This window comes from Melanerpes formicivorus, unplaced genomic scaffold (genome assembly GCF_026170545.1).
Source record: "Melanerpes formicivorus ecotype bairdi unplaced genomic scaffold, bMelFor1.0.p_v2 SCAF_40, whole genome shotgun sequence".
Taxonomy (NCBI): domain Eukaryota; kingdom Metazoa; phylum Chordata; class Aves; order Piciformes; family Picidae; genus Melanerpes; species Melanerpes formicivorus.
Genome location: NW_027142392.1, coordinates 1663073 through 1676196, shown reverse-complemented (window position 1 = coordinate 1676196; position 13124 = coordinate 1663073). Strand labels below are relative to the sequence as shown.

Sequence of the window (13124 nt, the reverse complement as noted above, 5' to 3'; positions counted from 1 at the left end):
TTTGAGTAACCCAGACATTTCTATAATCCTGTTGTTTTGACTGCTTCACAGCAGGGGTACTGATCAATTAGTATTTTTTATTGATTTTTTTTAAGCAAATAGTAAGGGTTTTGTATATTGCAGGATCATGTCAGGTGGATTAAGATATTGCTGAAGCCCACCACATATAGTGATGAAACTGTCCTGCAACCTGAAACCTGCAAGGTGGAAGGGAATAGGGGGAACTGCTCCTAAAATCTAGTCTGTTGTAGTTGGTGAACAATAAGGTGCTGTAACACTCTATCCAAGTATCATCTGACTCCTCCCACTTAAAATCTGGAGGCAGGGCTAGAGTTGTTGCTCCAAGCTGTGTCACACCAGGCATGGTGCACACTCATGTCTTGCAGTGGAATGCAGCACTACTCAGGTGTGCACTGTCTGCCAGGTACTGGCTGTCACAGCTGAATTTGGGTAGTTCCAGTTATATCCCAAGACCAAAGATAGCAGTTAGAAGCAGCCAAAGAAAATAGAATCAAGTCAATACTTAATGAAAGATCCTCTCTCAATAGCAATGTGTTGAAATTTGAATTGACCTGAGTCTGTCTCTCTCTCAGGAGCTTTTGTTACTGAACATAATTGGATTATGCCAAATGAATTTTTGTTATTTTTAATTAACCTAACATAGGATGTAGCTTAGAATAGGACTAGATTTACCCTCAGACAGCAAGAACTACATAGTGAAAACCAGCAGTACCAGAAAGAGGCAGATAGAGGTTTCATGGGCAGCAACTGCCACCAGTTTCTGTGGTACTTCTGACCAATTCATCTTCCATGAGCGCTCTCTATGGATTTGGGGTTTTGTAGGTATTATAGCCAGTACCTTTTACCTCAACAAGCATTTGGATCTTAGATTGATAAACATGAGGGAAATCACAATCAGGACTGCCTTTAAATACCTTCTTATAACTGAATAAATTAGATATTTTAGCTTTGCTTAAGATAGATGGATTTGTTTTGTTTTCTCCTGCCCAGAATATAGCCATTATTTCTCCAGGGCTTCTCAATGCCTTCTGAATGTTTTCTGAAGGAAAGAAACACAAATAGACCTTGGGAGAAGTAGAAGGCATTTGGCAGCTCTAGCAGATACAAGTACTAACCAAAGGGGGGGGAAATCTGCAGCCACTTTTCATTCCCTAACACTGTGAGGAGAACGCAGTTGAAAGCACCTCAGCTTGGTTCTTCCTGAATGAGGATGATTGGAAAGTGTGCATGGAGAAGGTGGGAGTGTGTTGTGTGTTTTCACACTGTTTTTTTAGACTTAGTGTTGGATCTGATATGTTTCACTGACATACCAGCACCTGCAAAACATGAAATAAATGTTTACAAATTGCAGGAAGGTTATAAAGTTTGCCTGAGATGAGAACATAAGGCTCCATATCAGAAACAAGTGTTTTACATGTTCTTTGGATACTGAAAACAATGGAGTTGCTCCAGTGCTTTGATATTTATAAGGATTTTTTTTTTTCAAAACAATAAATGATAATTAAAAAGGATTTTGCAAATGTGCCTTGTATCTTCTGCTGAGGAGATTAGAGTTTTACAGAGAGGCTGCAGTTTGATAGCTAGTGCCTGCAGCACTAGTTTGGAAAAAAATTGTCACCCTTGTTTGAAGTCTGTCTTTGGGAATCATAGAATTATAGAATCATAGAATTAATAAGGTTGGAAAAGACCTCAGGGATCAAGTCCAACCTGTCACCTAACACCTCATGACTAACTAAACCACGGCTTCAAGTGCCATGGCCAATCCTTTTCGAACACTTCCAGGGACGGTAACTCCACCACCTCCCTGGGCAGCGTATTCCAATGGCAAATAACTCTTTCTGTGAAGAACTTTCTCCTCACATCAAGCCTAAACTTCCCCTGGTCCAGCTTGAGCATAGTATCAGGCATCTTTTACACATTCCAAGTGAACTATCTTGGGCAGTGGTAAGACATTCAATTAATTGTACCTAAAGTTTCCCATAGCACTTTATTGAACTATTGACTGTTTTCATGCAAAATAAGTTTTAGAAGATGACATAACTCACCCAAATTTTCATGTTACATTGACCTAGCATGGCAGTGTATCTGGGCTGAAAGCTAGCAGTGTCATCTGAAAAAGACTGAAAATATTCAGTTGCCTAAAATCCTTTGGGAACCGCTTCCCAGGTTATCCATCTGCTGCAACTCTAAGAAGAGAGCATGGACTCAGTTTCAGCACTGAGCATTAGGTTGCATCCTCAGCCACTAACTTATTATATATCCAAGCTGCACTGAATGTCAACCAAACTACATGGTGTGCTTTCAGGAAATTAAATCCCAAGTGTGGGCTCCATAAGCAAACAAGGCTAAAATATGTCATCACTTCCCCTCAGGTCTTTTTGATCAGCCATTTACCTTCTGACACACTTGAAGTTTTGATACTAAGAAGAAAGAAACTCTCAATGACCAAAGAGCATATAGGTTATATACTGAAAATAGCAGCAGTCAGGAACTGGATATGGCTGGATGGTTGGTCACCCATAAACTCCTTCTTGGAATTAAACAAACTGCATCAGAGCCCTGGGTCAGCTCTGCACCAGAGGGAAGCAATACGTTCTGCTGTATTTATAGCCTTTATCAGCCATGCTCGTGATATCTTTTGCATTGCAAAGACAAAGTTTAACACAGCTGGGAATTTTCTTTATGCCAAGGAAAAAAAACTGGGAAGTAGCTGTCTTTCCTTTTGGAGCACAATGGGCTAAAAATCATGCAGATATCTCTTTGCTGCCATACACCCACTTGCTACATACCTGCGCTTTGTCTGCCCCTTCAGATATTTGTCTCTATTGCTTCAGCTGTCAGCCTGCACTTCACAGAGCTGATGTGCTGCACAGTCAGTTCCTGTGTCACTTCTGGTTTTCTTTTTCAAACCTCACCCCCATTCTTGAGCACATAATAATCTTGAGCAATTTGTAGATGCTACTGATAATTTCATTTTTCAGATGTGAATCATAAAGGTTGCATGCAACAGAGAGAGAGGAAATGTCTCTTTTATGAAGAGCTGAGTAATGAGTTGTGAAGACAAAGAAGAAAAATGCCTAAAATGGGAGAACAAACACTGAAAGAAACCTAATATATATATATATTAAAAAAAAAAAAAAAAAAAGCGAGAGGTCCTTTTCAGATTGCCTTTGCCAGTAGATGTCACTGTAAATAAGGCAATGATCTAGGTATCACCTTCAAGCTCACCTAGCAGCCTAAACAGCACCCATAGTGTCCTGAAATATCAGTCTGTGGAAGAAGAATATGCAATATACCTCGGGTATTAAGGATGTAGTGTTGATTGTGGTTTACTCCCTTTCTGGAGAGCAAAGCAAAGATTATGAATAAAGGAAAAAAAAATCCCTTTCAGATGCATAAGACATTCAGATGCCAGAGGTGAATCTGTCCATGTAAATGCTCCTGTGTCCCATGAGCAGTTACCATCATATAGCTCCACAAATACCACAAAGCCAGAAACAATCACCACAGGAGCAAGGTGAGTTTTTCTTCCAGCTGGAAGTTTCCCCAGGCACTGAAAAAAGACTAAGCCATTGATGTAAAAGCAGCCCAGACTGTGGATGGCCACAGCAGAGCTAGCAAGCAGGCTCTCCAGCATGTTCTGGCTTAGCTGGATTTCCCTGAGCATGTGGAAAGCCACTGGGCAGAACATGGCCAACAGGTCAGTCTGTGCCCAGTGAAGCTCTGGGAACAAACTTTGTGCAAGAACAAATTCACACACCAGCTGAGCAGGGCTTTTTTGCAAAGGCTACAATAAAAAAAAATCATAGAGAAAATCTGACCAGTTACTTGAAACCAATTTCTGCTGTAGTTCCCTGACTCATTCAGCTCCAGCTGTGGCACCACTCTCACCTCATTGTACATGTGAGGTTCCAGAAAGTGTTTGCCTACCTGTCTCTTTCAATTATGACATATCTAAATATCACTACTAAAACTCCAGGCAGGCTTCTTGATTCAGGCAAGCACACCGTAAATGAGCATGCCTACATTTAGCCCATATCCAGGGCTAAACTCTAGCAGTTGTTTTCTCATCCAACCACCCCACCCCAGCAGAGATGGTGGCTTAGGAAAATGAGAGAAGACCCAGAAGCTGAAATGAAAACAGATTTAATGAAATAGCCAAACTGATACTAATATCAATATAAGATATGTAAAGCTATGCTCAGCCCGGCAGCCACACTAAACAGGAAGCTGGTCCTCAAGAGCAGGAAAGAGAAGAGCAGGAAGAACCCAAACAGGAAACTCTAAGCAAAAGGCTCTTCTATTTTCAGCATCCTCCCACTTTATACTGAGTGTGATATTCATGGTCTGGGATACACCTGGAGCCAACTGGAGTCAGCTGTGCTGTCTGACTCAGAGCTGCTAATAGTCTACAGCCCATGGGTGGATTTTGATTCTGTTCCAGCACTACCAAATTGTTGTTTTCTGTATTGCCTTTTTCCCCTTCCAACCTCCCCTCCCTCCCCCAATTTATTTATGTATTTACTTACTTTTAAAATTTATTGGATAACTATAATTTTTACTCATCTGGATTTAACCCTCTGTGTCAGTGTAGAAAGGGTAGAGTACATAGAATACATAGAATAAATAAAACCAGGTTGGAAGAGACCTTCAAGATCATCGCGTCCAACCCATCAACCAATCCAACCCACCTAAACAACTAACCCATGGCAGCTTACACTACCCCCACCTCTGTGTTGTGGCAATCAGGAAGCAATCTAGTAATCTAGCCCTGCAGCATGGCCATAATTGAGTGGGGTGGAAAGACCCAGGATATCAGAACTGAACAGCCCTTGGGAATACAGACTGCTCAGGTGTGATATTGCTTAAGTAATACAGAAGTCTCATCTTTGTGCTTCACTTTTCCCTGGTGACTGGCATGGGTATGTCACATCATGGCAATGTGTTCAAGGGTGTTTATAAAGTCACTTGCATTAAGCTTCTGCTAAAACAGGTTGAGATTTTAAAAGATTAATGAAAAGGATTAAAGAATTTTCTCTTGTGTCTTGCATGCAGGAATTCTTGCCAGAGGAAAACCTGACTGACTGAACTACTTTGTATTGAAATAGAGAAGGTCCATTTTGTTTCTGAAAATCATGCATTGCTGTTTAGTTGTCCTCTACACACTGTTCCTTGTGTGTCTGTACTGGACTTCTTTTCTGTTATGGTTTAAGGCTACATTCAGCCTCTTCAGTCAGTGATCACACCAGTCTGGGCACTGGGTCAGGTATTCAGCATGCACGTCTTTGAGTACAAAGTTGTACTTCACTTCTAATACTTAGCATTCCTGCATTGGTAGGCATTGGGCAAATATTAGCAGTGAAGAGTTCATGTTAAATGCCAGTGTAGATATTTCAAAGCCTGCCCATCAGGGCACTTGCAGAGGCAACAGAAATCCCTCAGGCTGAGCAGGGAAAAGCCATCTACTTCTTGAAAAAGAGTGTTGAGTACCAAGTCTTCTTGCTTTTATACAGGGGTATCAAGAAAGGGAATCTGCTGAGCTTAATAGCTTTGACTATTATGGCCAATATAAAGCAACTCAGGGCACACTTTGTGGTCCTGGAACAAGGGCCATACCATGTCCTCAGTCTGCATAGCTGAGCTTTCCTCTGTACCTTCCTCCATCTGGTCTGTTTGGAATCGTCATTTCACCTCTCTGGGCCCTCTCACAGAGAGCTCTATCTTACATTTACAAAAACCATACTGGGGAGCTTCAACCTGGTCATAGCTAAGTCCTGTCCCACTTCAGTTGATAGTATGGACCCAGTCAACACTTCTGGTTTGTGCTAGGAATGGGATGTGCAGCAGTGTGACCCAGGGCTTCATCAGCACCTCTCTGCTTTATGAAGTAGCTGTGTGATATCTTGTCTCCACTTGGGCTGGACACTTACGTCTCCATAAACTGGCTGCAGGATGGGCACCACCACACACAGCATTTCTGTGTGACAGCAACACATAGCTGTCTTGTAAGTGAGGAAGGCTGGTGTCCGTTTTCTGGAGTCAGTCTACTGAATTTAGCACTGGCATTCAGCCTATGTTTCATTACAGGTGCCAAAATACATCGTCCAAATCCTATTGTAAGCCTTTCTTGTGCCTCTCCTTATTTGCAAAAAGGGTGAAATAATGCTTGTTCCATCCACTAGTCTGTTGTCTTTCAGCTAAAATGTGAGATTTTTATGTCACAAACCAGCATTAGAGAACTGCCTGTGGGAAAAATGTGGCAACATTGCAGAATGCCCTGCTGCGAGCATGAGAACTGCAGGGTGGAAAACCACCTGCTGAGCGTGATGAGCGTGTGATCAGCAGACAGACAAAATCTAAGGGTCACTAGGATGTGGGATTGACAGTGAAAACAGGTAAACACCTTGTAATAAATTGGGAGCTTGCACACAGCATGGCAGTGCTGCTTCTATCAATGCTTCCCCTTTGCAAATTTGAGTAAGTTTGCTGTTATTCAGCACTTTGTCCCAAGCTCGGCTCCTCCAAGATTGGAAGGCTGGCAGGTGGTGCCAGCAAATCAGATATGCTCAAATGAGTCAAAATGCCACTTGAAGAAAGAAATATGCATACAATAAATACTTGGAAGGAGAGCTAAAGGATCACAGGATAGATCAGCAATGTTCATACCAGGAAAACCTAGGAGGCCAGAAGCAGGGTACAATGAGTGAAATAGGAAACAATTCTGTGGGTCTTGGCAGAGCTTTCCTTTGTAATAATTATCTAAAGCTGTCTGGAGGCTTTCCCTGGAGCTTTACTCTCCCAGGACCAAATAACAAAAGAATCCATGTTACAAACTTTGCTGTGGGATACATAATGGAAATTCAAAATTTGTTAGCTGGCAGCCTTGTCAAATCCTGCTTAATGTTAAGCCTACAGGACTTGTTCAGGGGCTGAAAGCACTTTGAATAGTTGGAGTGTGACTGTTTCAGGGATTCTTCTTGCATATGTGCATTTTCACAGATGGAAGACACAATGGCTCCATTGGACCATACCTCCAAAGTATGTTGCCATTGCAGAAGACTGTCTGTATGGTTCCATTAAGATAATTAGCTAGTAATGGTTCTGTGAAAGAATATTTGACCGCAGTTCACAACAGTGCAAACCAATGGAAAAGCACACAATTTGGTTAGGAAAGGAGGGGCATTGTGCATGTCTGGCCTTCTCCAGAGGACTACAGAGAAACCGAATCATTTGAACAGAAGTGGCTGTGGATGACCCTCTCCTTACATTTTCTCATGGGGAACCTTCCAGTAAAATGAAGGTGGTCCTATTGCATCAGTTGTTGACAGCTTTTTGTGCCACTACTACCAAATCTGTCCTAACACATTTTTCAAGGGTAAATCTAAATGTTTCCTGACAGCATGTATTTGGTGTGCAGGGGTTAGAGTCTCCTTATCAGGAGGAAGCAGTCTGGTTTCAAGGGGTGGTCCAGATGACCAGATTGCCCCAGCTCTCAGCCCTCTCATGATTAACACGCCCTCAGATGAAGGAGCTGGTTTACAGCAGGGCAGGAGTATTGATACTTCATGTCTTGGCCTTTTATATTGATTGATATTAATACATTGAGCTGCCAGCCAAATGTCCTAGAGAGGCGTGAGGCTTTGTTACATCAGGTTTTGTCATGCCAGAAACTACTTTTTTTCCCAATCTTCAGCCTCATTCTATGCTTTATGCTGTTCAGCTTCAGTCAACAGGCAGTTTGCTGCAAATTTCAATCAGAATATGAGCAGGCCAAAGCATCACCACAAATCAAATTTGGGGTGTCTCAAAAAGCCACATCCTCCTGCTGCCAGGATTCCTCTGCAGACCTGACATTTTTGTGACCAAAAGCCCAAAGTCACTGCTTAGCAAATTGTCTTACCTGAGGCTGATGAAGTCAGTGCTTGCCCACAAGGGGGTGGGCCCAGTGGGCAGTGGGCTCAGGCAGGACCTGGTGTGGGTCACACACACACATGTCCCTTGGCTGTGCTCTGTGGCAGCATTTTGGCAGTCCGATGGTGCCCCCTTGCCCCACTGTATCTGGTTACCTGAGGCGATGCTCTGGCAGCCATCACTCCTCCAAGCAACGTGAGCCAAGAGCCACAGGCATGTAACGTGCTCAGCAGCCCCCCAGCCATCCTTGGGTTTCTCTTGCTTGGGCAGGGTGGATTTAAGCTCATGGGTGTCCTGAGGATAGGTAAATACTGTTCAAGCTGTATGTGAGGAATGAAGGTCAGGGAGGGAAGAGAGAGGCAAGCCTGGAGCTTTCCCCAGCCCACTCTTAAATTTCCACCTGGAATGTGTGTGCATTTATGAGAAAGTCAAGTAGAGGCTACCCACTGCCTGAGGCAGCAAATATCCAGGAGAAGATGTCCCAGTCTCTTGCTTTCATGAATGTATCTAAATGTGAGCAGTGGCTTCCCACAGACAAAAATAGGAAGTGAACATAGAGAATCTTTAAAAGGGGATCATCACGTGCTGATTCTTTGGTGGTGAGGAAAGTGCTCATTTCAGGTTACAGGAACAGAAACTGCTGCTGTCACTGCTCTCAAAATGCCACAGCTTGGTCCTGCATTCTCTCAGGCTCCACAGACCCTGGCAGGCCAGCTCCTGATGGCAGCACCACCCTTCCTTATCTGCTAGAAGCCACCAATATGTCTTACTGATGAAGGGCAATTGGTCCGTCAGGGAAGCAGATGCCTTTTTGTCACTTTAGCACCCTTCTGAGGGGAACCTTGCACCTTTGGCTGCCTTAGTGTTGCAACAAATAAGCCCGAACAAAATTATTTACAGTATAGTGTCCTGTTATGAACACAATCCCATAGGTGTATTTTTCCAACACATACTCTTTAAACTGATTTGGCTCCAGCTGCACCATGTGAACCTTGTGGCACAATTTAGTTTGTCAATTTCATTGTTTTGTGTTGATATTAAAGCTCTTTTTCTTGGTTACCTCAGAGCATTGCAAAAGACTTAATGGCTTAAGCAGTCAAAAAGTAAATGCTTTGTTGGGAACACTTGAAAATTTTCTGTACTTCATAGAGGAAGTGTCAGGAACTGTAAATGTTTATAGCACTGTTTTTACTGTACAGTCAAAGGCTTGCACACACTAAAGAAGAAAATACATCTGTAGCAATACATTCTGCACAACTCCAAAAGATAATAGTCTGCGGATGATGGTCTCTTCTCCCAGGCAGCCAGTACCAGAACAAGAGGACACAGTCTCAGGCTGCACCAGGGGAGGTTCAGGTTGGATGTTAGGAAGAAGTTCTATACAGAAAGAGTGATTGCCCATTGGAATGGGCTGCCCAGGGAGGTGGTGGAGTCACCGTCATTGGAGGTGTTCAGGAAGAGACTTGATGGGGTACTTGGTGCCATGGCTTAGCTGTTTGGGTGGGTTGGATTGGTTGACGGGTTGGACGCGATGATCTTGAAGGTCTCTTCCAACCTGGTTTGGTTTGTTCTAAATAAGGGTTTATTCTAAATAGTCACATAATTTAATGAAGGCACTTTATCATTTTAGTGAAATAGCATTAAAGTTACATAATGGGGTTGCCAGTGATTGCTCAGTATGGGGCACAGTGCTTTCCCTTCAGCAGAAGACAGGATTGTGTAGAACTGAGCCAGCTAAATGGGGCAAGGAGCTTTGCACTATTATATTGTATGTCAGTGAGGAATTGTTACATTTCACAAATAACCTTCTCTTAAAAACAAAAAAAAAAAAAAAAAAGGATTTCATAATATTGAATTAATCCAGTGATAAGTCAGGATTTGTGCTGCCACAGAACTGCTGGAAGTATCATAGTATCAGTCAGGGTTGGAAGGGACCACAAGGATCATCCAGTTCCAACCCCCCTGCCATGGGCAAGGACACCCCACACTAGATCAGGCTGGCCAGAGCCTCATCCAGCCTGGGCTTAAACACCCCCAGGGACGGCGCCCCAACCACCTCCCTGGACAACCCATTCCAGGGCTTCACCACTCTCATGGTGAAGAACCTCCTCCTCACCTCCAGCCTGAATCTCCCCACCTCCAGCTTCATTCCATTCCCCCTAGTCCTATCACTACCTGATATCCTGAGAAGTCCCTCCCCAGCCTTCCTGTAGACCCCCTTCAGATATTGGAAGTATCAACCACATTTGAATGCTTCACCTCTATATGCAACTGTCACAGAAACTTTCAGACACTGGTACCACTGTGCTATCATCTATGTTTTTTAAAATGGTGTTTGATAAATTAAAAATACCACAGAATCACAGGATCTTAGGGGTTAAAAGGGAGATCATAGAGTCCAACCTACCTGCCAACAGGATTACCTAGGGCAGACCACACAGGAACACATCCAGGTGACTTTTGAAAGTCTCCAGAGAAGGAGACTCCACTCTCTCCCTGAGCAGCCTTTTCCAGTGCTCTGTCACTCTCACTGTGAAAAAGTGTCTCCTTGTGTGAGTGCCTCCTCATGTGAAAGCATCTCTTCTTGTATCTCTGCTATGAAAGTAAAAACCAATGCCTTAGGACAAATTCAACTTTGCTTTAAACATCACATTTTATACCAAACTATTCGTACTTAATTCTGTCTCCTACCCATTGATTAGCCCAACTAATAACACCTTGAGCAAATATGAAGGACCTTCATAGTACCCAAATCATTTCTATGTGCATGGGTTTTATTTTCAAAAATTAAAAGTATTTAACTAGCCTTATCTGGGAAGGTATTCATTAAAACACTTTTGGAAGGGCAGGTGAAAATAATTCAATTGCATAAGACAGTTTTGTAAGAGGAAATACTTATCTTGATGAGGCCACAGAGGGATATTGAGCATATTCTACAGACATTGTCAGGAAAGAATGCAATAATAAAGCATTTGGTGCAGCTCCTAACCACTCTACAATACCACTGAATGCAGAATTATACTCTGGCCACTTGATTTTGTGGCACATCACAAAACTCCCTGCTCAGACAGGTTTTTGGCTGAGATTTGATGAGCCTGAATTTCTTTTGGGGTGTTTTGTAGGAATGAAGATGGGAACAATTCAGCTTTCTGCCTGGCTTCTGCTTTGGGAGACACAGTCCTGCAAAAGAGTTTAAATGAGCAAATCAACTTTTCTAGAGCAATGGAAGTAACTCCACCAATCTGAAGTAGTCTTATCTCAGTTCCCACAAAATACTGTAAGATGTGACTAACAAAAAAACCCTAATAAAAGGCAACAATACAATGTAAAGTGATAATGTCCCTGAAGCTAAAAGATAAGAGGGGTGTTGTGTCTCTTGTTCCTCAGCTCTGAGCTGATAGTAATTGGCTCTTTTGGGATAATCCAGATGTCACTCTCATGGAGAAGAGAATGAGCCAGAGAGCTGTTGTAGGTCCAGTAATCCATGGATTTAGGCAGTAGTAGCTTGAAGGATCAAAATCAGAAATGGGAGATGCTGGGTTAATGAAACCCATAAGATAGGATTGACATCTCAGGCTACAAGGAAGTGTGTTCCTACACCAGAGGGGATAGTTTCAAGACACCAGTACTTTCTCATAGCATCAGACATGATTTGCTTGCCCTGGTGATAAGTTTGACACTGAAGTAGACCTAAGCTTGCACCCCTCATGATGGGCAGTGTTACTCAAAAAAGCAACTTCCTCCCCAGATGGTATCAGATATCAGAGTTCAGTCATCACTTACTAAAGGGTTGTGTGTTTGAGCTGTTTTGTTGGTTTGTATGTATAATTCATTTTCAATTGTCTGTTAAGGCTAAAGTGGTAATTCACATGTGCATAATGTTTGCATGTTCAGGGGCAAAGTCTACATTCCTTTTTAAAGTCCTGTAGGAGATGCTGCATTTGTAACAGGCTTCACTGAATTTCTTTGTTATAAACACACAAGCTCACTATCACCCATGTTTAAAGCACAGCTCTTCTTGAGGGTCTGTGGATGAAGTGTGGATTGGTTGGACTTGATGATCTTTGAGGTCTCTTCCAACCTTGGTGATACTGCGATACTGTGATTTGGATAAAACTATCATATAGAAGTATGGGGAAAGATGAACCAGAGTAAGAGGCACTCATCTCCACCAATTTACACACAGTCCTCATCACTGACTGCAGTTTTGAAAAGGAAAGAGAAGAGAGATGTGAGTTTTCAATATCTCAGTAAGTGACCTTCAAGAAAATGGAGACAATTGCCAAGACACCGTTTGAATAATCGTCCATGTTCCAGTGATTGAGGTGAAGCCAAAAAGTGATTGACAGCATCATTTTTGCTGGTTCCATTAGAAAGAAATGCCACAATTAAAGTAAAATAGTCAGAAATACCACTCAGCACTCTTAAGAGCCTCACCATGAAACTGAGAACATAATGGAATGGGTTGTCCAGGGAGGTGGTTGAGGCCCCATCCCTGGAGGTGTTTAAGACCAGGCTGGATGAGGCTCTGGCCGGCCTGATCTAGTGTGGGGTGTCCCTGCCCATGGCAGGGGGGGTGGAACTAGATGATCCTTGTGGTCCCTTCCAACCCTGACTGATACTATGATACTATGACAATGCCTGCAGATCTGTGGTGTTCTGCTGAATTGTCCTGCCATTGCCAGGACTCACACCCAGGCTTTATCTTGGGGAAGGCAGGTTTGAAATATTCCTGAAAGCAGTTTAGGGGTCATTACAGAGATGTGAAGGATCACAACTTACAAGGGACATAGATTCTTCTAACAGCCTGCTGTGTATGCCTTTATTTCTGTGCCTTTAAAAAATGTACCAGATTAACTAACATTTTTAGGAGTGTAGCCACTTTGTACAATATTTACTCACAATCAGTGGTCCTATTTGCTCCAAAGGACTGATGGTGTGGCCACACACATCATGCTTCTGGATGGTTTACATTCAGCATATATCTCACAACAAGTATCTGACAGTATTTGTTTTAACAGCTTTAAAGAACTTTTGTTCAGCCTGGTCTGCACTAAAAACATCTTTAAAAACAAGGAGGACTTTACAAAAGAACATGGAAGTTATCACATAATGCACATAATCCTCAAATTCTGATCTGAATCAGGTTATTTATTTTTTTTAATGTCTGGTATCTTTGAAAGCTGAATTGC

The 13124-nt window shown here is 42.6% G+C and overlaps 1 protein-coding gene across 1 annotated transcript in view; it reads left to right on the top strand.

Moving 5' to 3' along the window:
- The window catches only part of LOC137451190 (uncharacterized), a 54513-nt gene that overhangs the window by 14199 nt on the left and 27190 nt on the right, over positions 1-13124 (top strand). The window contains 2 exon segments of the mRNA XM_068158495.1: positions 1296-1384; positions 3480-3538. Coding sequence (XP_068014596.1) covers positions 1296-1384; positions 3480-3538 — 148 coding nt within the window.